This window comes from Strix aluco, chromosome 13 (genome assembly GCF_031877795.1).
Source record: "Strix aluco isolate bStrAlu1 chromosome 13, bStrAlu1.hap1, whole genome shotgun sequence".
Lineage (NCBI taxonomy): Eukaryota > Metazoa > Chordata > Aves > Strigiformes > Strigidae > Strix > Strix aluco.
Genome location: NC_133943.1, coordinates 3,473,203 through 3,500,633, shown reverse-complemented (window position 1 = coordinate 3,500,633; position 27,431 = coordinate 3,473,203). Strand labels below are relative to the sequence as shown.

The 27,431-nt window shown below is 51.4% G+C and overlaps 1 protein-coding gene across 4 annotated transcripts in view; it reads right to left on the bottom strand.

Annotated features, from left to right (window-relative positions):
- Positions 1 to 27,431, bottom strand: part of JADE2 (jade family PHD finger 2) — an 83,544-nt gene that overhangs the window by 33,047 nt on the left and 23,066 nt on the right. For all 4 annotated transcript variants that reach the window (XM_074838577.1, XM_074838580.1, XM_074838579.1 and 1 more), the window contains exon 5: positions 7,119 to 7,288. In XM_074838577.1, coding sequence (XP_074694678.1) covers positions 7,119 to 7,288 — 170 coding nt within the window. The remainder of the gene's footprint in view (positions 1 to 7,118; positions 7,289 to 27,431) is intronic.

The following is a 27,431-nucleotide window of genomic DNA, read 5'->3' as shown; positions in this document are numbered from 1 at the left end:
CAAGCTATAAACCTTAGAGTCTATTTTTGAGTAAAAATACATATAAACAAGCAAAACTATTGGGTTTTTAAAATAACAAAAAAAAAAAAGGAAAGCACTTGTGAGATGATGTAGGCTTGTCTCTTAGTATCTCTGAAAAACTGAGAGTGAAAGGATGCCAGCTCCCTGATGGGATAGGGGTGTTCACACACGGCATGGGGCCCACAGGCTCCCTCCTGACACCTCCTTCCAGCTCATGTCCCTCCAGCCCACCCTGGGCCAGTCACTTCAAACCTGCCTGCTTCGGCTTCTGCCTCTGCAAAGCTGTGCTGAGGATCCTGCCCCTCTTGGAGGCCGGGAGAATGAAAGCAATCCGAAGATAAAAAGCACTGGCTAGATGCTAAAACTGAGTTTAGGCACCACTGTGCAGGATGCTGTGGGAGAAGCACGTTTTGCCTCTGAATAAGGCTGGGAGCTGAGCACCCACACACTCAAGGCACCTGTGGGGACACCAGCCACCCCTGCCCCGGGCCGGTTGCTCCCCTGGGCATCCCAGGTCCTGTCCCAAGCATCCTTTGGGAAGGTCAGGGGATGACAGACGACCACCCGAACACCACACCAGAACATCTGGGACTGTCCCAACCACCTCTAACCCGTCACATGCAGGCACACAATGCTTGGGAGATGCAGCAATTGTACAGTAATCATGGATCAATATTATTTATATCAGACCCTTAACGTAAAGCCCGACCAACAAAACGAACAGTGACACGCAACCTGCGTGAGCTGAGCATCCACACTGAAACTTCTAGATATTTTGTTACAAACAAAGCCTGCTAATGCACTTAAAAGATTTACAGGAACCAATTATCACCCTTTCTGCCACCCACCGACATCAATTATTGCTCAAATTTAAGATGATGACAAAATGTTTTAGAAGCCGCTTTATAAGCTGCTGTTTCTCTCCAGCGATGCTCGGCACTGACAGAGCTGTCCTGGAGCACTTCTGATGAAAGCCTCCTCACTCCATCCAGCAGCAAAACTCTGAATATTGCCAGAAACTACTGCAATTACTGCGAGGAATTTATGGAAATAGCAAAACGACAACTTGACATAAAAACTGATTGTGCTGAAAAACGTGGAGGTAGAATGGCTAAAGCTTCTCCTGCTGATTTCCAACCCTGCTAATCTATACGCTAACACGGCTTTCCTGTAATATCTGTTTCTGTAAGGAGTTAAATAAGCTTAGCTTTCTTTTCCAGAGGCTCACGGTGTTTTCATGTTTGCCAACAACTTAAGGAACTGTCACCTGAAAATATTTCTGGATTTCCTTGCTTAAAGATAAGCCTAAAGGCAGAGGCTACCTTCACACAAAATTAGCCTGGATTATTTAAGCCTGAATTATTATTCTTCCTCCCCTGTTTCCCTTCAGCCGCCCCATGCTGCAACACCCCAGCAAATGGCCACATCTCACCCGTTTTCACCCGGGCAGGGGCACGGTGGCTCCCGCTGCTTCAGGAGCACCCTGTCCAGAATCGGTGGAGGTGGTCAGGGAGGCGATGCTGTTCACCCAGGAGAAGAGCAGAAGCCCTGTGCACCCACCTCCAGCTCTCCAAGACGCCCACCGTGTTGCTCAGCAACGCTCCACAGGCCAGCCACAGCGGGCTCTCACCTCCATCCTTTCTGGTTGCCATCATTTCTGTGCCTCATTAACCCCTGGGGTCGCTGACTTGCCTATTTACAAGGTGAGTTCTGCCCTCGCATTAACTCTGGGTACGGACCCCTACATTAAGAGCAACAGCCTGCCAGCAAGCTTGAGCATGGCACCTGCCTACGGGCAGCTCAGGTGAGTCCTCCTCCCATCGGTACCAACGGCGTTAATCCAGATCAACGGCGATGGAATTGAGAACAGCTTCCAGCCCTAAATCTGTTCCCAAGATACTTCTACGCTGTACATCAGTCCCTCTATTAAATACATCTCTTGCTTGTAACATACCACCAAGTAGAGGAGGATTTGTTGGTTCATCTAGCCACGCACCAAACCGGTCTGCTGCTGAAACGATAACTCGTGCAATGAGCTTATGATCTCGGCAGAGAACAAAGATTTCAGGCTACGCGCGGCTGTTTGTTGTGGGCTGCAGCACAGACATGTTATAAAACAGCTCCAAACTGGCAGGATTTCTTCAAAACAACAACAACAACAAAATCCAAACAAACAGACCCTGAATTATTAATGGGCTAAGCTTTCTCAAGCGATGAGCGGCACGCAGGGTGAGCCTGGGTGCGGGGGCACGGCAGGGAAGGGGGTGGCAGGGCCATCGCTGCGAGCGGTCCCCTATGGCTGGGGGCCGGGGGGGGAGACTCTTGGAAGGGGGAAGCCGAGCTGGTGGTTAAAGGCAACGGATCCCACTACAAAAAGGACAGACTCTGTACATCCTCCTGCCAGCCGGGGCTGGGGAGCATCCCGCGGGGGATGGCAGCCCCTGGATCCTCCGCATCAGCAGGCAGCAGCCCCGTCCAGGGTTCCCTCAGTCCGGCTGCACCGGTGGGGAATGGGGCTGCACCTCTGCTGCCACCACAGCACGGAGCGGGGGAATGGTGCCCAGAGTCGTTAAAATAATGGAAGAGCTTCAAATGACAATAAGGGGGGGACCCTGCACAGTGGATGGAGCCTGGCTATGGTGATGGGCACCCCTGGGTGGGTGGCAGCTGCGTGGGGACAGCTCTGCCTGGGGAGTGCCAACGTGCTGCCTCGGGGGGAAAAAGGGGCTCCCCGAATCCTAAAAGGACACAGTGGGATAGGGGTAGCCTCGGACAGGGACTCCCAGCGCAGCCAGGAAGGCAAGCAGCTGCTCTCCAAGGCATAAATTTAACAGCAGCCTCTGCTCCATTGAGCACATCTTCCCCGGGGTTACTCCACTGACTTCGGTTTATTCCACGTCTACTTGACCAGTCTCACCTCTGCCGAGGGAGGTATCATCTCATTAGTACACAGACATATCTCAAGTATGCAGTGATGAATTCCCCCCGGAGCTTCAAAAGCAATACATGTGACCTTTGCATGTTCCTGCCATAAAATACCAGGAACACCTCCAGCTCCCAAGATAGAAACTGTGGTGGGCATATGTGAGCAGCATACACCATATGGATTAAGTCAAGGGAATACTTAGAAACTTCGACTCTGCCTTCAGCAAAATTGATTCCGGCAACATTTTTAGCAATTTCTTGAGGATTTTCCGTGTGTTTATGAAGTGCCAATCACCGCAAAGAGATCTTTCAGCCTTGGTCTTTGAAGTCTCTCTCACCCCTCTCTTACAATAGCTGATCACAAAATACAGCATAAAATGTTAATATAAAAACAAAGACTTACAGCGCAGCTCCTCTCTAAAAGGAAAGGCCTGTGCTGCCTGGAGTGGCATGTACATAAATCTGGTTCAGGGTTTCATTCAGACTCCTTCAGACCCACTTTTTTTTACTATCTCATATTGCAGCAGCAACAAATAAAACATTTAGGCATGCTTAAATATTGATTTCATCTCTAGTGCACGGAAGTTCTTTAAACAGTACATTTCTACTGACTACAGTAACACCTATTGAGGCACCTTACAGGGTGGGGGTTTAAAACTATTTAAAGCTGTTTTATGCATAGAACTTTGCTTTTCAGAGCAATTCCACCTAACCGGGAGAGGAGCCGGCAGAGCGCAGAGAGCTGGAGCTATCTGGAGGTTTATCTGATCTCGGTGATAAAATTCCATCCCTGGGGTGACCTAAAAAGGACTGGAAAAGGCATGTGCTATGTGCTACGTGGATCAACGCAGCGCTAACGGCAAAGCGAGATGGATGATCTCATAGGTGTTTTCCAGCTCTCCTCCCCGCGGCTCCTCAAGAGCCAGTCAGAGATCAGGCTCCTTCTTTGTCATTAAATATTTTGGGAATGACACATTGTGCCCTTGGACTGCCCAGTGACAACAGTTCAGCTAAACACCCAGGAGGAATTTAAACTTCTGCATATCTCTGGACGCCGGGAGATAACTCCTGACTTCTCTGAATAGGAGAGGCTGCAATTCTCCAGTTAAGTCACGTTAATGATCTCAGAGATTAGCAAAGCTGGTTTGGAAATCTCAGTATGTCATTAATGTCAAGGGCTTCCGGGAGAAAGCGCTATTTATGGAGTGCCTTCAGACCAACCTAGGCAGGCGGCAAGCTTCTGCGTTGGGTGCTGAAGGGCACCAAAATCCCACCCCCCCACTGCGCCCGGCTGCATGGCTTCTCCCATCTGGGAAGCAGAGGGAGCAGAGCCTCTGCTCCGGCACAGCCCAGGAGGTGAGCAGCGATAGATTTGCTGCAACAGCTTTCCTCTACGTGCACCCAAACCCCATCACTTCCACGGGCAGGAAAATGCATCCCCCACCCCTCAAAAAGCCCAACACCTGAGCAGCCCTGATGCCCCACAGCCCCCCACAGCGCTCCAGTCCCCCGGGCAGCACCCATCCCAGCCAGCGTGGGTGATGTGACCGTGGTCCCACAGCCACAAGCACCAGCATCCTGCTCCCTACCTGCCAGACCCCCAGCTCCCCGCAGCACCGGGGATGGGTTATTAATCAGTGCCATATGTTTTCCCTTTCAAGTCACTGGAAAAAATGCACTAGCCCTCACACTGCTGGAGAAGCTGGGAGGGCTGGGGGATGGGGTGAGATACCAGAATCCTCCAGGCTGAAGCCATATCCGCAGTGGGTTTCACACACCAAACACTGGTTTTCAAAGCTACTCTCTCCCCAGCATATTTAAGGCTCAGCCAGTAATTACAGTGCTCTTTCAGCAACAGAAATGGGCTGGAGAATCAGCTGATGGACAGTGAGGCTCTTTGCACTACCACTGCTGAAATCCCACGGGTTCATTATTACCATCTATCGCTGGTTACGGCAGGAGGGCTCAGAGGCTTCATCAGAGACCATGGTCCCATCCAGCTTGGTGCTGTACAAAACATCTCCTAAGGACCATCCTTATAAAAGCTGGTTGGCTGATAAATGACAAGGAGCCAGAGGAAGAAAAATGCAGCTTGCTCAAAACTGCACAGAGTGTCAGCGGCAAAGCATTGCCTGTGCCCGACACTGGATTCGGGGTGATGCCAGCCCACCCAGAGCACCTGCAAGAAGCAGGGCTACCAGGTGTGACCATGCTCAAGCTCCCCTCCTAAACCCAACACGCTCCCCGAAGCTGCTTCTATCCCCCCAAAACCACTTCAGTTTGGCACACACCAGCCCGAAGGTGACGTGGGGACAGCCAGCTCCCGTCTGGTGTGGGGCAGGGGCATCCCTGCCCCGACGGCACCCGTCCCATCTCAACCTCCCAGTTATCCACCAGCATGGGAGCTCCACATCTGAAAGCCATTTAAGTCATTGCATTTGTAACCTAATACTTTGAAGAAATAATAAAGTGAACCAAATTTAACGCAGCTGAGCTAGAGAAGCCAAATCTCTGCCCGCTGCCTTTCTACAGACTTACGAAATACATGCAAGGGGAAAGTGGAAATAGAGACGACCCTTCTCTGGAGCCCAGAGACACCTCTGACAGCCACCCAGCCATGGAGACGGCGAGGGAAATGCAGCAGGAGATACAGTGAAAGCACAGTGGAGTCAGAAGGATGTCCAGGGTGGTACAAGCTGGTTTCTTGATGCAGTAATGAAGAGTGGATCCTCTACCAGGTACCTGAGCAGGACTGAGCCACTCGGCTTTGCCCAGGAGCAACCCCTGCTCTGCCCAAGGACTTGACTGTAGCTGCCAGTATCTCAAAACCTGGGTGTGCTAATGACAGAGCTGAGGCTGCTAATACAGGACCAATTAATGAGGGCAAAGCTGGCTGCGATTTGCTAGCGATACTATGGGCTCCCCAACAGTGAGATTATGGGAAATCCAATATACAGGACATAAAATAAATAATTAGCCAAACTCTAAAAGCAGCCTCTACAACTTTTTCAAGGTCCCGGAGATCATGGTAACAAAATTTGGTTGTAAATCCTGAGTACATCAGAAGAACAGAGATCTTCTGCAACCAAGACCAGCCAATGTGGTGGCCAACTTCTGAGGTCGTTTATGCTCCGTGCAACTGAACTAAATTTTACTGCAGTCTTACTGAATCTCGCTGCAGCCCTCAGCCAGCAGGCTGTGAGACTCAGCACAACCTTCCTGTTCAGCAGTGCACGATCCCATCTGCTCAAGCACTTGATAGCATACTTTGTGCCACCCTTGAAAGACCTTTGTAATGGGGAGTAATGCTTCATGTAGGCACGCTTCAGCTTTCACTGACCTCACAAGGTGAATGTTTTATTGTGCTGTTATTCTTACCTGCGTAGCAGCAGCCACAACACAGCAACCCTTACCTAACAAGGACTGGAAAATCCCTCCACAGTCTGGCAAGACTACACGCCCATGTGCCTGTGCCAACAAATCTGCCCAGCAGACCATGCTAAGCACTAGTGCCAATGGTCAAATTCCAAGTCCAGGTACTTGCACTCAACCGAAATGCACTAATGGATTTTAAGAATGTGCAGTGATATAACAGCAGTGATGCAGGCAACGTTATGCTGTGATATTTAGAGACACCTGGGAAAGGAGAGACAACCCAGGACCAGCATTTCTGAGAATCACACATTTTGACTAGGAAATCCGCTTTCTTCTGACTCCATCTGCCCAGCTGGCTATGGTTGGAAAAATGTTGGAGAAATGCTTTCAGATGTAGCCAGTCCAAGGAAGAGGAGTCAGACTCAACACACCCATCTTGACCAACACCTCCTCCTGCAGGGATCAGTACAGGAGATGATGATGGTCATGCCATCACAGCATGGACATGAGTGATCTGAATCTACCAGGTCTTCTGCAAATCAGACCCCCACTCCATGGGGCATGCTGCACTGTTCCTACCACATCTGACTTGCCCCACTCTTGTACCACATCCCAAAACCCCTGTGTGAGTGAGAAGCATTAAGACACACCCAAGATCCTGAGCTACAGCAATCTCTTCTGGAGAGCCTTAATGAAGATTTCTTCTTCAAGGCCTTCTGTTCCACATGATCACTTAAAAAGCCTGAATGCCCACTCTGGGATGCCCATGCAAGGAGAAAAACAACAGCAATACTCACCCATCTCCTTGAGCTCCATATTAACAAGTTCCAACCAGCAAGCATCGAGCTCATCCAGGTCATAGCGGCTCACTCCTTGCAAGTAAGTCCTCGTAGCTTCCGAAATCTCGGAGCCGGGCAGGCTACTCGGTGAAACCTGTGAAGGCGAGTTCTCCAGCTGGGGTATGATCCTGGAAGAAAAGAAGGAGAGGTTGAGAAAGAGCTACAACTCACAAAAGTATCTTGTTTCTTGCCGTGGAGGGTGCGGCCACACTGTGTACAAACCTGGCTCTAAGAACGAAAGCAAGCCCAGCAAAATCAAAGTGGTTTTGTGCCCTCGGTGTTGTCTCCTGTGCCTTGAATGCTCTGAGGACCACAACTGGGACACAAGCACTTTCCCAGAGGCTGCTGGTCTGGGCACCTTATGTGATGGTTTGCATTGGGATGCATCAAAACAAGCTGATTTTCAGAAAACGCTGAGCACAGCCTGGCTGCCAGCTCCCCTTCCCGGAAGCTCAAACCCAGAGTTTGTGCTTTTCCTAGTGTCCCAGAGAAAAGCAGCACGGGGAAGCAGGAGCATGGTGGAACGGCTCGGGCATCCCACTGCTGAAGGCCAGCTCGCAGCGGCACGGCTCCTGCTCCCACTGGGCTGGCTTCCTACACAGTGCCATGGCCACCAGCCTTGGGCTGCCATCAGGAGGGGAACGAGCAGTCTGGGAATCAGGAATTTGTTTTTTGGCCTGTGCCTCCATCTGCCTCAGTGTATTCTTCCCTGCAGATGGGTCATGTAACACCAATCCCTTCAGAAATAAAACTGGTATCAGTGCCGCACGCAGGCTTTACCACTGCATCTCATTCTTCCTTAACACCCACTGATGCTTTTTGGTACAAACCAGCCCATGCCCTGCACGGCTCCACGCTGCAGAGCAGCCCTGGGGAAGCACTGAGCGGGCGGCTCTGCGCCGGGCTCTCCGCAGGAACAGGCCTGCTCTTCAACAGTTCTCCAATTCCCCCTCACACCATGAGAAATTAAGCCACTTTTCCACTTTGCGTGGCTCTTTTCTTCCTCCCCACCTTGCCTTACCTCCTACGTGTTTGGATTCCTGAGACAAATAACTCGACCTACAGCTACAGCTGCTGGCATCAACCTCATGTTGCTCCCCCTGACATTAGAAGGCTGTTTCTCCCCATGGGAGCTCACAAAGAGGCTCATGCAGGAGTACATCAGAGCAGAAATAGCCTGTTCGGGAGAAATACACTGTCCTGCCTGTGAAACTGGGAAATCTGATGTGGAAAGCACATGCAAACACAGCAGCGGGGCTGTTATGAAGAGTGATGCTCTTGCCTGGGACCAGTGGTCCTGTCAGCGAGGGGGGACCATGGCATCAACCCATCCCCGCTCCATGGCCGCGAGGGGCATCCCACACCCCCCAAAAGGCAGGATGCACCCGAGCCATGGGATTAGACAGGGCTAAGGCAAGGGTTTCTGCTCACCACACTGCCATCTCAGCCACGCTGCTGACCCACAGCTCCTTCCACCCGCCGGGCAGGAGAGTGGCATGCCGGCGCTGGGTCTGGCACCACCACGTGCTCTGCGCCCTGTGAATATGAGACTCTTGGCCCAGTGGATGAATTTAAGTGCAATGCTCTGCTCTAGTTACATTTGGAAACATGAGCTCAGCCAGCACCTTCTCCCTGCTGCGCCCTGCCCGAAGCGCTCGGCGGGAGCAGAGGTGTCTGTCAAGTCCTTCTGGAGGTCTCTGAGGGCTGAGGAAGCCCCAGTTCTGCCAGTGCTTCCCCTCTTGCCTGGCCCAGGACCTGACAGCAGGAAAAATGAGTTACAGTTTGGCATCCAGAAGTCGCCCAGCTCTGCTTGCTGCTGTCTTCCCAACAATGCAGGCAGTCTTGGCTGGACTCTCCACTTCCAGCCCCACACCACCAAAGTCAACTGATGGGCTCGCGCTGAGCGACAGTCCCAGCACAGGTCTGTGGCAACCTTCCTTTACCTTCAGCAATAGTTTTCTACAGAAATTAAGTCTTTACATGAAAAAATTAGGTCCAGTGGATATGATGGTCCAAATACTGATAGCAACAGCGACTCCTCCAGCCATTAACTCCTCAGAAGCAACTACTGCTGATTTACTGGGGCACAACTGAGATCACATCCCGGTCTTGGGCTGCTCAGACAAGATGCCCGACCCACTCCATGCAGGTATCCACTCCCCAGAGGACCCTTTGCAGGCAGAATGACCCTGATTTAAAATACCCTCCAGCCAAGCCCCTGTGACCGAGCCCCACGTTGCAGGCAGGCTGCCCGCCGCCGTGGGATGCCTCCGGCGTGCCACAGCCTTTACTGCCACGTTCACCCCGTGCTGGGCAGCGCTTCGGCAGCCTCAGCAATGGAGAATGTCCCACTGTGGTCTGTGAGATTTGTTCTGAGCGCTCTCTAGTCACAACCACAGGGATGGGGAGAGGGAGCTGCCTCATCTGCTGCAAACCCCCTGCACAGAAAGCGAACAGGCGCTCGCTGTCAGCTCTTCTGCCTTTTCTTGGCAACTCTGAGGCAACATGCATGACACTTGCCACGCACACGTCAACAGTGTCGCGCGTAATGACATGCAAGCAGAGGACGAGCTGGAAATGAAAAGCAGCCTGTGGTGCCAGCTGACAGATCTCTGCGAAGTTAGGAGCTGGAGCTCGCTGCAGTATTTGCACAGCTCACATTTCCTCCCCGAAACACCACCTCCCTGCACAAATGTCAACACAGGAAGACACTGCAAAGAAACAAATAAGCAAACAGCAACCCGCTGCAGCACGTCACCCCCTTCCAAGCAGCTTTTCTGCCATCCAAAGCCTGAGATCCAGCCCTGCTCTTGAAGCAGCACCAGCTGGGAAGCCCGTTGGCCCCTGCAAGACTTTTATCTGCCTTCCCTCCCAATATGTAAGTCAATGTCAGAGCATCGAGTGCCTCATGCTCTGAGATGTGTCTGGGGCAAAGCCATCGTGTCCATCACGTAACCAGCTCAAACCTGGTACCAGACGCTCCAAGGTTTGTAAGCACCAAGGGAAGAAATCTGTGCGCAGCTGCCCTCAGGAACAGGACCCTACCTGTCCCATGGTCGGGAATGAAATCTGTAGCAGGGCAGGAAAATGAACCTCGAGTTTTTCCAGACCCCGACAAGTAGTTTAATTGCTGCCCTTGGCAGTCACAACCATTGGAGGCACTTCCAGAGCCACCAGTGGGAGAAGCAATTATTTGATTGCTCGGAGACGGAAGCATCAAGGGGTTCCTTCTGCCTCTTTTGCCTTACTTTCCCCACCAGAAAATTGAAAATAAAGATGTGTCCCAATGCCCTGAGGATATCTCCAAATTTCAGTCCAGGATCTGAAAATAACCCCATGAAAAGACAACTCTCAGTCCCCAGATTTTAAAACGAGCTCACTGTAATCTAGGACGGGGCTTAGGGATTCAGTAATGTCTGTATTTAATGCAGACAGCAGTAATAACACTGAAACTAGGCATGCTCTGGTCAGGCTTCAGGACTGTCATCTAAGGAACTCCCAACCTCCTAAAATATACAGGAGTCACTGGTGCAACGTGTGTTGGTCCAAGAAGGACTGAACCTCCCCGTCCCACGAGCCCAGGTCCAGCTCAACTTTGCACAGCGCCCTTGGTGCATCAGCAGGCAGGCTGGACACAGCGGTCTTACAGGAGGAACCTCAAAGCTGCTGAGAAAAAAAAAAATAAATCCTCCAACTGCAATGAACGTTCCTGTTGGAAAGAGCTGCCTGAGCCGGCACGGGGATGGCACTGAAAGCCTTCATGAAGCCGAGTTACACAAGCTGCTGGCCAAACAGCCGGCTGCGAGAGGTGATGGTCTGACACAGGGCCAGCGGGAGAAAGGAGCCGCTATTTTTAGCCTGGCATAAAAGTGCAAAGATTAATCTTCTGTGTACGTATCGAAGTGCAAAGATTAATGCTCTGTGTACGTATCAAAGGAGTGGCCCAATCAGGTCATTTACTGTATTGACAGCCACTGAGATGCACTTAGTCCGATAAGGATGCTGATGGTGACTGGAGAAATCTCTCTGGGTTATCTATAATGTGGTACACACGATACCGTCCGCCGAGAGCCGAGCCGCCGCGTGCAGGACCGAGCCCAGGCCAGCCTGCCCCGACGCGTGGCTGCAGCCTCTGCCGCTTTACAGTGGCTCTCTCGTGGAAAAACATCTTTTACTGAACCTGATGCTCAGAGATGGGAGATGAGTGACTCTCCCCAGTCATGCAGCCGCCTGCTGAACCCCCCAAAACCTGGATGTGTGTTTAGACCCTCAGGTCCTGGCTTTGCCCAGACCCTGGTGATGCAGAGATCGCAGGGAGCTTCATGGGGTCACTGATGAAAACGGCATTGCTGGCAAAAGCTCCACGTTCAGCCCTTCCTAACGCTGCGCCGTTAAACCACCTTTGCTTTCGTGTAACAGGAACTGGAATTTACAGAGCAACTCCTTGCTTCTCACCACGTCACTGATGATGAAGATCAAGTTAATTAAGATACAAAGACCTAACGGCGTGCTCCACACGCTCGCTGGCGCTCAGTCAAAAGGTTTGAAACGTGCCAACGCAGCGATGGCAGGTGCCTCCCCCGTCTGGAAACACACGTATCAGGGAGGGCTGATCAAGTGCTGCAGCTCTTGGCTACCACAGCACCGCGCTGCCTGCACAGCTCCTGTCTCACTGCAGTTTGTTTCCGTTCCATTAGTCTGATAAGGAATAATTATTAATATGAAATGTGTCTCCTTAAGAGAACGACTAAACTTTACTTTTGAGGTTTCTTCTTCGTAGGCAGGACCCCATGTCCCTGTGTCCATCTGACAGCATGAGCTGGCATCCTCCAGAGTTAATTCAGAGTTGGGGATGCTGGGACACATTCGGGCCATATTCTCATCATTTCAAGTATCAGGAGGAGGTCAGAAATGAAGAAACTGCACAAAGAAGGCACGTGACAGTGAACTTCTAACCCCAAGCCTGTTGTCCATAACCAAGGGAAAAGATGAAAAAGGAAAGACATCCCAAGTGGTCCACAGCCCACTGAGCCCCTCAGCATGAAACCTCCGAGGATGATGCAGTGATGGAGGAGGGAAGTGCGTCAGCTGGAGCCTCCCCAGGCAATGCCCACACCGGGGTGACATGGTGCCCCTCAGTCCCAGGAAGACAAAAGCTGCTATTGAGACCTTACCCACACATTACACACATCCAGCAATGGCCATACCTGACGTAAGGTACCTACTCAGAAAGCAAAAACTGCAGGTTCAGGATCTGGCTCCTCTTACACTCATTTTCTACTGACATTAATTTTATGACTCTGGCGTAGTTAAGCCTGAATTGCACTGGTGAGACTCCAGCGCCAGGTCTGCACCTCAGTAGGGACAGCAGTGCCTTTTGTTGGGACACTCTGCCCTTCAAGCTGTGACTCGAATGGTGCTGATATGTGCTGCCCAACGGCGCCTCAGAAATAACTGCAAAATTACTTTGTTATACAGTGAGTAGCTTGTATAACCCTACAAAGACCCACTGGAAGCCTGGTCCAGATCAAACCCCTGACTCATCCACACCACTTATTTAAACATGAGGTTTTTATGACTGGCAAACAATTCAGCAAACCATACAAGAGGCTGTGCCTGCTCCTACGAGTGTCCCTCCAGCCCCAAGGGGTGCAGGAGGCTGCCAGAGGCTGGGGTTCACACAGGAGACACCCTGAGCCTCTGGGAAGACCAAGCAGGACAACGATGCCTGGAGGTGAGCAGCCTCCCATCAATTCCTGGATTTGCTTTAGTGGGTAGAATCATGTTCCTAAAAAGCAACCCGTTCCTCCCTGACACATGCTAACACACCTCCAAAGAGCTTCTCGGTGTTCAGATATAAAGATCAATGACTGCAGAGACAGTTGCCTTGGGCTAGGAGAAACAGTGGAAGGAAGAGATCCTACAATTTAATACAAGAGAGTATTCCTTTGGCCTGATTTACAGCAATATAGAAAACAGACCATGCTGTGCACCCCTCCTCGTCTACAATAACACCAAGAAAATTGGAGCCCGAAAAGCTCTAAGCTTTGTGCTTCCAGACACACTGCAGTGGAGACACAGCAATGGAAAAAAACACCGAAGCTGCCCTTGCCAGCATCTCCTGCCCATCTCCCACTGGGCTCCAAGAGCTGGGGCTGGCAGGGATATCACCAGGGCTTCGCTTTCATGCAGGAATGGGGCTTAACCCCCTTGGAAACATCCACATTTCAAAATAGCTGCTCAGTGGAAAAAGAAAAACCCAGGTTAGGTGATAAGGATGTCTCCACACGTGCCACCAACTCACACAAATTTGTGGTGAATCTTGCATTATGTACAAATATTCTTCACGTCCCAGGTTCAGGCATCGGTGATCCCACAGGTATCAACCTTTCCTTCTTATTTCTAGCTTTCCTCTCCTATTCCAGCCTCAGGTGTGGTGGGGAAGATATAGGATTTCCTACCTGCTTCAGGATGGCAAGACACCACCCCTGGTGTGGAATGTGGGTGGTAAGGGATGCCCACCCTTGTTGCAGGCACTAGGTGCCCAGAGGAGTCCGGCAATATGCAGGTACATGCTTGAGGAGGTGGTTTTCTAAAGATTGGCGAAAATACCTTTTCCTCACCCTCGGTGAGAGCCAGTGGCATGGCTGTGCTGTGCCCTAGCACCTGCCTCGGCTTGGGAGAGTGCCCACACCCCCTCCTGCTGATGGCACCAACGCAGCCGCCCAGCTGCTCCATTGATTTTTCCTTTCTTGTAGAGAAAGGAAGAGTCAAGCTCTTAATTACCTCAATTACCAGGTTTCCCATTTCCCTTTATCCATATCAAAGGGCTTCTGTTGGCTTGCTTAGAAAATTTCCTCCTTTTTAAAAAAGCAGAAGCAGTCAGGTAAACAGCAAAAGCAGTGCTAGGAAATTCATTACTGGGGCATCTGTGAGGCTGAGATCTCGTCAGTCCAGCTCGTTGGCACTGACCTGCCATCCCCATTGGGGCCAACTCCTGCACGAGCAGATCTCCATAGCACAAGAGGAATTTCATGCTTCTTTGACGGTTTTTCCCATTCCCCTGAGTTTTGATGCTTTAGTTATTCATCCCTAGACTCAATTCAAAGAGGGCAAGACACGCTCAGCCCCAGGCTGTATCAGTCCTGGCATGTTCCAAATAAATGGTTGATGGTGACACACGAGCATCCCTGCAGCCAGGGACCCTGTGCAGGGCATGACCAACCAACCCAACCAAACTGGGTCTGCAGGAAAAGCAAGAACATACTCCAAAAAGCCCTAAACCACCTCTCTCAACCTAAATTAGAGCAAAAGCGTCTTAGGTAGCAAGCAATGTGTTATGAGACACACCGACAAGGCAAGATCCTGAGTTTCCAAGGCTCTGTGATGTGCAGGGGGTGTTGAGAGAAGAGAAAGTATCACACATGACCCTGGGCTGGGGATGGAAAGCATCAGAAAGCCTGGGTGGGGACATACCCCAAGAGGGAATGTCTCAAATGCACCAAACTGGGCAGGTGGCAGAGAAGAAATAATGCCAGAGCAGGAAATGAAAACACTACTGAAACAAATGGCATGGCCTGCAAGTTCATTAGTACAACATCAGTGCATTACAGAGAATCATTACCCTATTACAGCAACACAAGGATTTTCTTCATCTCAAAAAATACCTTAAAAAAATTCAAGCAGAAACCTCTTGGCTGGACCCCTAAGTTTTACTCGGGTAAAAAGCCTGCTTTTACTGGGAAATTAAAAAGAAACAGCACACAGCAAGCACCACGCTCCCCAAATGATGCTGTTCTTGGGGGGGAAAAATATGGTTCTGGGCAACAGCTTCTCGGGAGTGTCACCAAACAGCTCAGAGAGCCATGAGGTGCCCCTGCTCTTCGCCCTGCGAGCGCTCAACACCATCCCCACCACCCCCCGAGTGACTCCCAAAGCCCTGCTCGTCCCTCCAGCCCCTAGAGCTGAGGATATGGTGCTGGGAAGGGATGGACCTGCCCAGCTCCACAGCGGCACAGCAGCTCTACCTGTCACAGAGCACCCAAACGCAGCAGACCCACAACCATGAGACAAGTCATTTCTTGCTGATCCAGAGCAAGCCGCTGGTGAGTTTGGTTGCCCTCCTTAAGCCAGAGCACTCCAGCAAGGCAGCTTCCCATTAGCACCCTGCTGCCACCCTAACAACCTGGGACACCCTCGATGACTCATTTTCCAAGCAGGCTCGGATGGTGGGGCCACACGTGTTCCCATCGCACTACTGGCTTTTGCTGGTGAGGTGCCACCACCAAGATGCTGCAGCTCTCCCTGCACCATCATGGCAAAGCATCACAGAGGCGAAGCCTCCGCCGAGCGCCGAACCACTTGCAGAAGCTCAATTACACTGAAGGAGCATTTACTCCTTTGTTTATCCAGCCAACCAGAGACACGACATTTAAAAAAAAATATCTGTATCAATCAAGGGCTCATTTAAACGGAGGGCTGGAAATTGGGATCAGCCTGAAAAGCACAACAAACCTGAGGCCATTAGTCTGAAAGTGGGTCTCAAGAGCACTTGAGGAAAAGGAGTAAGTGGACCCCAACACTCTTGAGGATCACATCTATCCCTGGAGAAGATTACGCAGTAATAAAATATACTCAGCAAATTCCCATGGTTAATCATCTCTGTAAACTGAATGCTTCACTTGGCTGAAGGGAGAAGGCATTTTTTTCTATATGCTCCCTTTTAATACACTAGATAGAAATAACTAATCCTGCGTAGTGTCCCTCTTCTGAAAACACTCGATTTTAGTACAATGAAGGCTTTAGTCAGTCATCTTTTCTTTACCTACATTCCAGTCTATATTAGTCTTGTCCAGTGTCCATAAATAAATCAGCTTAGGAAAATCAGTAGAAAGATAATTCTACCAGCAACCTTCAGCGGATGCTGATACTGTTCTTACTGCCAGCTCCTCTCACAGGGGGAATTCTCCTGTGGCACACGACAACTTTAAAAAGGCAATTTAAAGGGATAATTTTCATTTTCTGTTTATTAAAAAGGTATCTAGCAGGCCATTTGGACCAGATGCCCAATCTTCTTACAAACTTAAGCTAATAGATTTTATAGATGCTATTGCTTCTCAATAGTGGAGCAGAATTGAAGATGTTGGAAAAAGAGCCTGGTGGCATAAAGGCAAAAGACAGGGTTTCAGACAGTGGTAGATGGTCACAGTAATGAGCTGCAACCCCCACACAAGATTTTGTGACCCTCAGCGTACCCAGGCCCAGATTTACCGACCATGTTACACCTAATTATTCCACTTTTATGGCTTCTAGTAAAGTCTGTAAAACCATGAGCCAAAAACTATACTCCTAAAGCTGGGTTCAAAGAAGAAAGGGAAAGCCAAGAAGATATTAAATAGGTTAAGTTTTAAATTAACTGGCTTGATGTTTAGACCTGCGTGCAAGCTGGCTGGACCAGCTGGATGAGATTAAAAGCATCTTTAGGATCCAGGTCTTGGTGCTAGCGGGTGCCTCTGCACTTCATCACTCCCCTCCTCAACTGACAATGCTCCAGGTAACATCAAGAGCACCCCAGTCCCCAGTGCAGGCTGGTCGAGAGCTCAGAGACCTGTGGGCATGTTGCTGTCACTCCTGGCACAAGCCAGTGGCAGGAGACCTGAAACCAGAGACCTGGGACCCCACGGGAGGGACCACTGGTACCCAGCATCTGCAAATGCATCATCCTCCTGCATAATGGAGCAGAGAAAGGACTGGAGCTGGCTGGTCCTGCGGAGGACAGTGATGACACAGTGCATCTCGACAGGCCACTGTCACCAAACCCTTTTATTTTAAAACAAGAACCTCAACAGAATTAAAGCTGGCACTGCTGGGGCCATTTTGTGCAGAAAAGTAAGAATTTGCAGTATATCCTTATTGGCTGTTGGAGCCAAAACCCCTCAAGATTTGGCAGCAGCCTCTGCAAATCCATAAAAATTCGTATGTACGTTACAGAGCGGTCACAGGCACAGGGCTCAGCCTGGGGTTCAAAAGTGTGTCTGGGAAGTCTGCTGGCCCAGTCTGCCACCCTGCTTTGTGCCATTTGTAGGCTATCCTCATGTCAGGGGCTGTAACAAGCACAATTCTAGCAAAAATAGTTCATGGAGGTAACATAACATCAACCCTTCCCGTGTACATCCATGCTCAAGCAAGCAGCCGGGTGCAGCCGCGTGGTTCATCAGCACCGCTGCTGATGTGGGCGATGGATGGCTCGGCTGGCACTACTCTCTGGTGTAACCTAAACCTTCAGTAAACTGCTTGGCCCAAAAACCTACACAGGCAGTAAACACTTGGTTCAGCTCTGAAGCTCTCATTTGGCTTCTTGCTGCTGGTTTGGGAGAACAAAGCAGCTGGATTTGGCCCCAGGAGGATCCACTGAGCTCCTGTAACAGGAGCACCCGTGCCCAAAAGGCATCTCCTGACTGTACAGACATCGGTGGCCAATGCTCAGCCCTGTGAAGGTCCCTTTGTGTTACCCATGTGGCATTCGGGATGCTCAGGAAGGGGTTAACGCTGCTTGCAGCACTGTCCTGCCCTCCGGGTACCAGCAGCCAGTGAGTGTGGCTCCGGGTGACGTAATGCTGGGTGGCTTCAATGCTGGGTGGCTTCGAAGGCTGCACACTCCATCCCTCCTGCGCTGGAGATGTGTCAGAGACCCCGGGATGCATTGGGGACCCCGGGATGTGTCAGGGATCCTGGCATCCTCTGTCAGGCAGGGACCAGCCCAGGACACCGCAGCTCAGCTACACCCGCCATCCCTTTAACTGTTGTTTTTCCCAGCTGAAACCCAGACGCTCAGTGCTATCCAGTGAATATTAGAAACGATCACTACCAGCTTTTAGAACACCCCCAGTGATGGGGAGCGTACAGCGACCGGCGCCGCGCAGCTCTGCAGGGCTCCGGCACAGCCTCGCCGCCTGCGTTGTGGGCGCCGGGCACACGTCTCAGCTGAGAAACTCCTTTTGGCTCCGGGACCAGCCAGGGTCTCGTTGTTTGGGTCTGGAAATCCCCCTGTGACAATCCCATTTCTGTGCAAAAATGTTAAGGACAGGGTAAGGTGGCCCCTTGTGTGCTGCTGGCGGTTGAGGATTTACAGAGGCAGGTTCTGGAAGTTCTACAGAAACGCAGCTGAAGGTCCAATTTGCAATTAACAGGTGCAATAAGAAGAATGCTCTGTTTTCCTCTCTCCATCTAAAATCTCCTTCAGTAACAGCTTGTAACCAGAATGGGTCCTTCCAGGCCTCTGGAATAATGTAATCCTCTAAGGAGAAAGTGATTCACTCTTCTTTGATGTGATAAAAAGAGGAAAACAAGTGAACAGGAGGCACTAAACAGCCATCTTGTTAAACCCAGACAGCTTTTCCAATTTCGTTTCTGAGCTGTTTATCACCATATAAAAAGCCTGATACTCAGCAGACTAGATAAAGACCAGAGTGTTGATGTCCCTGTCTTTCTCACGTTTATATTCCAGCCGAAATCTCACCGAGATTTAGCTCAACAAATGAATTATTTAAGTCTCCACTCTGATTCAGAGCCCAGAAAATCATTTCGATGTAGACCAGAGAAGGGACCTGCTAAAAGAAGTGTTCAGGTGCAGCACTGGGATGTTGCAGAGCAGCATCTGCCTTCCCGAGGCGGAGGAGAGGACGGGCACCATTTCACAGCAGGGTTCATCTGCACAACTTCTGCGCAGAAGAAAACCACGGCTGCATGGACAGACAGCGATGGCCAGGCAGCGGTTTGCTGGTGGGCTGGTTGGAACAACAAAACGCAGATGTTTTTCTGGTTGACTAGACAAAAGCAGCGTCTGGGCTGAGAGCAAAAGACACACATCATTTTTGATGCTGTGCAAGGAACATCTTCATATTTCTTTTCTCCTTTTCCCTCTGTTTCATTCAGCCTTAACAGCAGCGTCGAAGGCAGCAGGAGGGGGCTCTGACCCGCTGCTGGGAGGAGGCACAGCCTGCTCTGCTCTTCTGGCTCCCAAATCCACTGAAACACAGCAGCCCCCTAGCCCAGGGCAGCTGCCGAGGATGTTCAGGCAGCATCTGCTCCCTGTGGGCAAGCAGGGCAGAGCCAGCACCAGTGCCAGCACCCATGGGTGCTGCTCTCCTCCTTCTCCCAGAGCATCACAGACCTACCTGGTGGCACTTCAGGGACCCATGTCGCATGCCAGCCTTCTCCAAACCCAGCCAGCCAGCTGCTGGTATTCTGCTCATTTCCATTTAAGCAATATATACCTTGGAATTGCTACTCAGGAAGCCAGGGACACTTGAACGTATGTTTTGTGGATATAAAAAGACCAAAAAATGTTGCTTCTTCATGTAACTTAAGCCAAGCTACTAACGTTAAAGCATCTGGAATTAATTATCTCAGCCAGATAATGTTTCCACTATTATTTCAGTAATGCAAACAGCTCCACTCGTATTTGTATCCACCTACTAAAGGGGAGCAGGGACAGAGGCTGTGAGCAATGTTAGCAGCTCTACACCTGCCGTGGTCAGAGCAGGGGCTGTGAGCACGAGCCAAAGCAGATCTGGAATTAGCCAAATCCCCCCGACCCTGCTGCTAATGGAGTTGAGCATTGCAAAGCTCCAAATACAGACGAGGGCACAAGATGACTACTCCTGTGATCAGCACGGTGCCACCGCACGCGTCTCCTTACAGAAAACCAACCCCATGAAAGCAAACCTTTGAGGAATTTGAAAAGGCAGCATCTAGCCTTTTAATGTGTTTTGAATCACTGCACTAACGCTGAACCCTGAAACACATGAGAACAGTTCTGACACTGAGTCACTTCAAGCAGTGCACAGCCCATCCCACAAAACCAGGAGGGATCTGTCTGCCTCTTGCGCCCTCCACGTACTACTATAGAGTTACACTTGCCTTGGTGCATCGTCCAGATCTCCTTCACGTGCACTGAAAAAAAATCACCTACCAGCTCTTCTCCACCTCACCAAGGTCCTGGGAACATGGTGGAGCTCACTTCCCAGCAATGCAGCCTTCACCTCAATTCAACAGGACTATCACAGCAGCACCAAGGACTGAGCAGCTATCCCCGCTGTCGGGCTGTCCTGGTCCTCCCATCACTCTGAAAAGCACTTAAGAGTAATAGTTTCTTGTATTGTTCAATGGGGACACAAGGCGCACTAAATCACTAAGAGGTGATTTAATTACTGCTGTGATTGCAAGCAGCAGCAATCAGATCTACTAGCGTTTGTCTGGCTATACACTAAATTCATGGCTCTGGATGGAGAGTGGAGGTGACGGAGAGAGATGCGGAGGCTCCCGAGGCTGTACCAAAGCGGAGCCCGTCCCAAGAGCCATAAACCTCGTTACAGAGCAGCGGAAAATCAAGCCTGCTCGTTCTGTACATTTACTGCTGAAATACACTTGACTTTCTGTGTGCCTGATCCAGTATAAACCACAGGCATCCACTGGGAGGATTAGCAAACATTCAAAATAAAAGTCCAAGTGGCTCAGTCCTAGGTAAGAACAGGCTGGATTAACACGTTTCCCGTAGCAAACTAATAAAGGTGAGGACTTGCTGAAAGCCCACACGAGAACTTGTCAAGCAGATTGTAAAACAGAAATGATTACAAGTAACGGAGTAAATCAGACTTACTCCTTTGCAAAGCACTCACAGGCACTGGGCATGAACTAAGAACCCTCTACAGCGCCGATACTCCTCTTGCACTGCCCAGACCCTCTGAACCACTGAACTGCTGCTGTCGCGCAGGCGATTCACCCCATCCTAAATCAGATATCGAAAAGACCAGCAGGACAGACCACCCTGCAAACCACCCCCCCGTCCCCGCTGCCTGCAGGGACAAGGACTGCCTGAGCAGACCCGACTGGAAACCTCCCTTTCCCAGTTGCAGAGGGAACTCACTGATGTTACATCAGTGGGGTTTTTTTGCTGTCCTGGGTCAGTGCCACCAGCCAGCCCATCCCCGCCACAGCCAGGCATCCCCATGGGGAGTGTGGAGCGTGCAGGCAGCAAGCTTCCCTCTCCCCGTGCTCCCATGTCCCAGGGCTTGTGATCTAAACATTTAGGCCTAGGGCAGTTGGGATTTTTATTTCTTTTGATCAGAGCAGAGTCTCAGATCTTGAAAGGGAAGCGTACATGTATTTCTGAAGCATACCAGAATCCAGGCATATTTAAGAGCAGGCAGCCACAGAATGGGGATAACTGACCCAAGAAATAGCCCTTTGTAAAATCGCCAGCATGCCATCTGCAAGCCCCAAACTCACAGGTTTTTCATGATGAGAGGGAGGGAAAAAAAAAAAAAAGGATCATGTTAAAAAGAAAAAAATGCTCTGCTCCAAAAGATACACAAACTGCTGCAGAATCCTGCCTGCTCCTTCTGCAGCAAAACCCAAGGGAAGCTGCTGATGAGTCAACAGCCAGCCTGCGTCGCCGACCGAGGAAAGGAAGTCCAATCTCAACACTCGAGAACAAAGTGTGCTGGTTCATACAGTACATGCTGAGAACGAAGCCTCGGAAAGCCCTCCCCGGGCTGGGAGCTGCGCGGCTGCAAGGATACAGCCTGGCCGCCGTCCAGGGCTCCCGCTGCACGCCGAGAGGACGAGGGAGAGGTGAAGTCCAGGCATTGCTGGGACATTTGCATCGTGCTGCCCTGCTGCCGGGCCAGCCTGGCCACAGCTTCTCGGCACTACCACGCTCTGCACCGTGGCAGAGGCATGGTGATATTTTCTCCCTTTGCTCGAATGGCTCCCTCCCTGTGCTGGGTGTTCTGGATGCTGCATCCAGGCCTGCTGATGAGGTGTTTGCTCACCAGGAGCAGAAGAGAAGAAGGGCAGGGACATGCCCCAGTCCTACACCCGTTGCTGGTGCACCAGTTAACTCTCCTCCCCACTTCAGTACACTCATCTCCGACACTGTTCCCCACAGGCAGACCCTTTCTGCTGCCTCCTCGTGCTCCCTTTTGCAATGAGGTATCACAAAACCACGACACGAACATCCCTGCCAACAACTCTGCACCCTCTCAAAGAACTGCTGGGCCTCCGGGAGATGCTGGCGCAGCTCCTCACGGGACTGAAGTCCACTAAAGAGCAACACAGCTCCAAGGAGATGAACACCGGGCAGCTCCACATCACGACCACAGCCAGCCCCACACCTGCACCAGCTTGACGCACGGCCAGCAGCACAGCAAGAAGCCACTTTACCTGCATGTGTGTGGCCAGAAGAAGAAGAAGAAGGAGAAGAAGAGGAGAAGGGTCAGAGGGGACCCAAGGGGGGAGGACAGGCCAGGGACACAAACACCAAAGCCAACGTGGCAGATGGCGTTTGCGCTGGTGCCGCCGCCATCACCGAGTTGGTACTCGCAGAGGTTGTGCCTTCCTGTTGCCACAGCACTTTCTGTTTTCTGTTAAAACAGGGCCACAGCAACGATGCAAGTATAGATCTGCAACGCCAAGAATATCTGGGAAGCCTGCCAGCAAGAAGCAGCCTTCCTGCTCGTCCTCCCGCTGTGTGCAAATTCACAGGAAACAGAATCTACAGCACATACTAATGTGGCTTAACGCGAGATCCAAGAGCCACCTCTAGATCCTGCCTGCATCCCTGTCAGCCTGGGGAAGGAGCCGCATGCCAGAAATGTTAAATCATTAAATAAAGGAGGAATTAAAACCCGTACAGGTGCGTAAAATCCCACATAGGTGCTGCTGCTTTACAGAGTGATGCTCTCTGCTGAGCAAGCTCAGCGTGCCACCACACACGGCACCGGCATCACTGCCAGCAGGTAAGGACAAGCCCAGGTCGGGTCCCTACACACCCGCTCTGCAAAAAGGGCTTCACAGCCTCCTACGAGCACCCGTTGCAAACCAGCAAGGCCCACTTTCCTCCTGGGTGTATCACAGTGTGACTCTGGGAAAACAAAGCTCACCTAAAGCTTCTCTTTTCCATTTATGACAGGAGTGGTACCCGCAGCTCCGAGACCGCTGCAGTAACTCTTTCTGCTACTTTACCTCGCATCCTTAAACTCAAGCCATGCTGAGATGCTCCAACATTGCATCCAGCACCCAGCGATGTCCCCACAGCAGGGTGGGATCTCGTACCTGGCTCTACCACTGACTCACAGTAGAAATCTCCATGCCTCAGTTTACCTATTTGTAAAATAACTGCAGAGGTCACACAGGAGCTGTAAGGCTCATCTCCAGTTCTGGAAATCCTGTGGAGACCCTTCAGCTACGGGCTCTAGCAGAGGTGGGATGTACTGTCATCCCTAGGATGTGCTGTCACCACGAGGATGTGGTGCCATCCCCACCCACATCCCAGGGTGGGTGACCTGGAGACGCGTGGGCAGAAGACGCCAGCCTGCCACTCCCTGCCCATCAGAAGGGAAACTCGCCTCGACTCCTCGTTCCCCTGCTCTCAGCCAACTGCAAGCAGCTTTTCTCGCCATGCTGGAGCCCTTTGAGCTTTGGGCAATTCTCAGGAGTGTTACTGTACAAAATAAAACCCTTTTCAGTAGCGATGAGCCAGAAATGATTGTGGAGAGGAAACAGCTGATCTCCTGCGCTGCCTGATAACCCTGGCATGCGGGTGGCCATCAGCAGCATCCCTGCCTCCTGGGACACTGAGCCAAGAGATGCTGCACCTCTTCCCCCACTGCTTTCCTTGCTACTGCACTGCGATTCGTGCTAACCTAGAAAGGACCCCCGAGTTTAAGGTGGCTCTCAGCGGAGGCATTTTGAGACGGCTGCTTTCTGGGGAAAGCATTCCTTAAAATACAGCTCTTTCCTTCTGCCTCACCCCCAGCTTCTGACATTTTAGAGCTCCAGAAAAATAAAATGTTTCAAAAATCTAATTTTCAGCTTTGGAGGCACAAAACCTAGAGGCAGGGTGCGGGTAGGAAGAACTGGTTTCCAAGCGCCCAGGCGGGAGATGAAAAGAGCAGCAGCGGCTGCGTACAAGGCACCTTTCGGAGGGCGAGATCCATCTCTGGAGTGGGAAGTGACTCTCGCACCCTCTGCGGCAAAAATCTGCTCGCTGCCGATCGCTCAGCCCAAGGACCAGACCCCCGGGGTCACAGGATGATGGGCTGAGTATTATTTTGCAGGCAGTGCTTGCCTGCTCTCCAGCTCCTGGGGCTCTAGTGGCTTCTCCCCCCCACCTCCCTTTAGGATTTCACATGGAAATGGCTGTCAGGAGTGACAACATTAGGACTGGATTACCACGGGCATCCATCCCCTGCTGCTGTAAGCCTAAGGGCAGGATACTCTGTCACACCCTTGCGTTACACCTCTGAGACAGGGGGAAAAGCAGAACGTTGCCCTGACAGCGAGGAAGAGCAGCAACTGCTGGGCTCCAAATGTCCCAGTCTACAAAAACATCAGTGCTGGGATTTTTATCAGCAGAGAAAGGAATTTGGATTGCCCCAATCTGACACACAGAGGATCCACTGGGTTTATGTGAAATTTTTTGAGGAGGAGGAAAGTTTGGAAGCAAAGGGGGGAAACTGGTGCAGAGCCCATGGGGCAACGGCAGCAGGGTGGTAGGAAGGTGCCCGCTCACTGCTGCCGGGATGGAGATGGGGCAAATTAAAGCAATTAAACTAGGGAGGTAAATGGAGATGTAAGGCCTTTTAAGGCTGCTCTCTTTAGGTGAATGAAATATAGTCATCTCTTGCGAAAAAATACTTGACATTTCTCCAAATGAGGGCAAGCTGCAGGAGGGAGTTGTCTAACACTGGAGATGCAAAAGGGACTGCAGTCTGCATCTGTCCTTGGCAGCCCGGACGCTGCTCTCTCCATCTCCGCCTCACACCGGTGGCCCAAGTGGGAAAACACTGAAGGCTGGGATGCTATCGGAGGGAAAACTGCTCAGGAAGAGCACACCCGTCTCTGCTGTGCCTTCTGGTGTGCAGGCAGAGAGATGCTGTCCTGATTAAAAAAAAAATCTGGCAGTGTCACCGCTTGTTCCCCTGGGATGTGCATCATGGCCACAAACCAGGTGCAACCATTAACGCTGCTGTAAAATGAGCTCTTCATTCCGCTCACATTGCACTAGAGAAGGCAAAATATCCTGAACAGGCTTCAGTCTGAGGACAAAGCCCTGCAGGCCATGCTCGCTGTCTTGCCAGCAAAGAGAGATGGTTCAGGCAGAAGAGACACGATGCAGGACAGACAGATGGACCAACAAGAAAGGAAAGATCTCCAAGGAAGCTTAGGCTGTGGGGAAGCACCACGATCCTGCAGCAGCCCAGGAGGAGCAGCATGGGATGAGCAGGGCATGTTGCAACCCAGAGGGGCTGCAGAAATCCACCTGGGATTAGCTGAGAGTGATGGAGCCACTAACGAGTATCTTGGAGAGGTCACAGAGACCGGGTCAGATTTCGGAAGACGACACACATTATCTGCCTTTAAAAATAAAACTCAGGGAAAACCACTGGAGCACACAAATAAGTAATCTATATGAAGGCACGCAGAAAATAACACAGGATAAGAACCATCCAACATGGGTTGGGACCTCTGTGGTGGGTGGGGAGGAGCAGATGGGACCCATCTTGACTTAGCAAGGCTTCGACGCTACCTATCAGGAGATGCCCGTCAGTGTCCGTGGGCCGTGCCGAGACGTCTGCAGGGCCACGCTTCCTCGTGCAGACACTAACTCCAACGAAGAGGAAGTCACAAACACTTTGGAGAGCAAGGCTTGAGGTCAAAACAGTGTTGAGGAATTGAAGAAAGAGCTGGAACTACTGCAAAAGGCGATTCATCAAGGATGATGGAGTATCACCGAGCTTTAGAATAATCAACTCAGCAAAATAACCCCAAGAATTAGGAAATTCTTCAGAGGAGGATCTTGAGAGTGGAAGTGAAACCCAAGCTCAAGGTGAGTGGGCAGCACCAGGCTGTGGTGGGGTGTCTGATGTTCCCTCCAAAGCCTGTGGGCATGTCCCTGTGGTGACCTGGGCAACACCAGGGGAAGCCTCGAAGACGGTGACACAAACGTTCACAACTCCAGAAAACATGACCTTTGATGGAAGCTTAAAATGAACGGATCTGCTCAGCCCAGAGGAAAGAGGACTGAGGAGACAGGATAGTGGTCCAAAAATATGTGAAAGATATTGGGAAAGGCCTGGTGCCTCAGCGGGACAGGGTGGGATGGAGACCTGGGGGGAATGACCTGCACCAGGCATCGCTTTAGGAGCATCCCTGCCCTGGGGACCCCTGAAAATAATAGCTATGGGGAAAGCAGAGGGGCACGTCTGCAGCCTGCCCCACGCCCCGGCAGCCCTCGGCTCGGAGGTCTGGGATGCAAAACCCACCCGAGGGAAGGCCGGGAAGCAGCGCCCGCGGGCAGGCCGCTGTTCAGGCTGGCTTTACACGGGCACTGCCAGCCCAGGCAGCGCCGAGCTATCACTTTTCAGCTGGAAATAGAACCGGCGTGAGCCCTCAGCTGGGGAGCAGAGCCCTTGTGAGCCCAGACTGCGGTTAGCTATCAAAGACAACTAAAAAAAGATATTCCACACATAGGGGTTTTTTTTTCCTCTCTCTTTTTTTTTTTTTTTCCCAAGGATTAAATCAACTCAACAGCCCCCTTTACAACTTCCCTTTTGATGTGTTCAGACTCATTAAAGTTTCATTTCTTTCTCTGTTTTCCCCGGGGGAGGAAGGGGAGCGTACACAAAAGTTTACTTCAGAAGCGGGGTCGGCAGCTGCAGCAGCAGCTGCTGTTGCTGTGGGACAAGCGGAGCCTCCGCCGGGCCCCCGCGTCTTGCCCAAATCCCTCGGCAAAACGCGTCCCCCCCCAGAGCCACCCCGCTCCCCCGTGCAGCCCCAGCGTCACGCCAGCACGATGCTTTCGCAGGATGCGTGCCCAGGGTTGCACGCCATGAAGGGAGCACATGGGAGCTGCAAAGCTCCTGCAAACCCTGCAAGTTTTTAGGTCCCATACTGTGAGTTTTCGGGTCCGACCCTGCGAGTTTTGGGGTCCCTTCCCAATCTGCCTGGCTCATCCCACCGGCAGCACCAGCCTTTCCCCCACAGCTTCGGTCATCACCCTGGGATAATCCCCTGCACACAGCAAACGGGTAGCGGCTCCCCCACGTTTCTTTTCTGCCCGAGCAGCTGCTGAAGTGTCTATTTTAAAACTCAGTTCCCTATTTTAAAATAGCTAATGAGACACCGATCTAGGCCGATAGACGTCGTCTCTACAAGGTCTGGGAGATGCTTGTCTATTCGCTGGGCTCCTTTTTCCCAAGCCCCCAG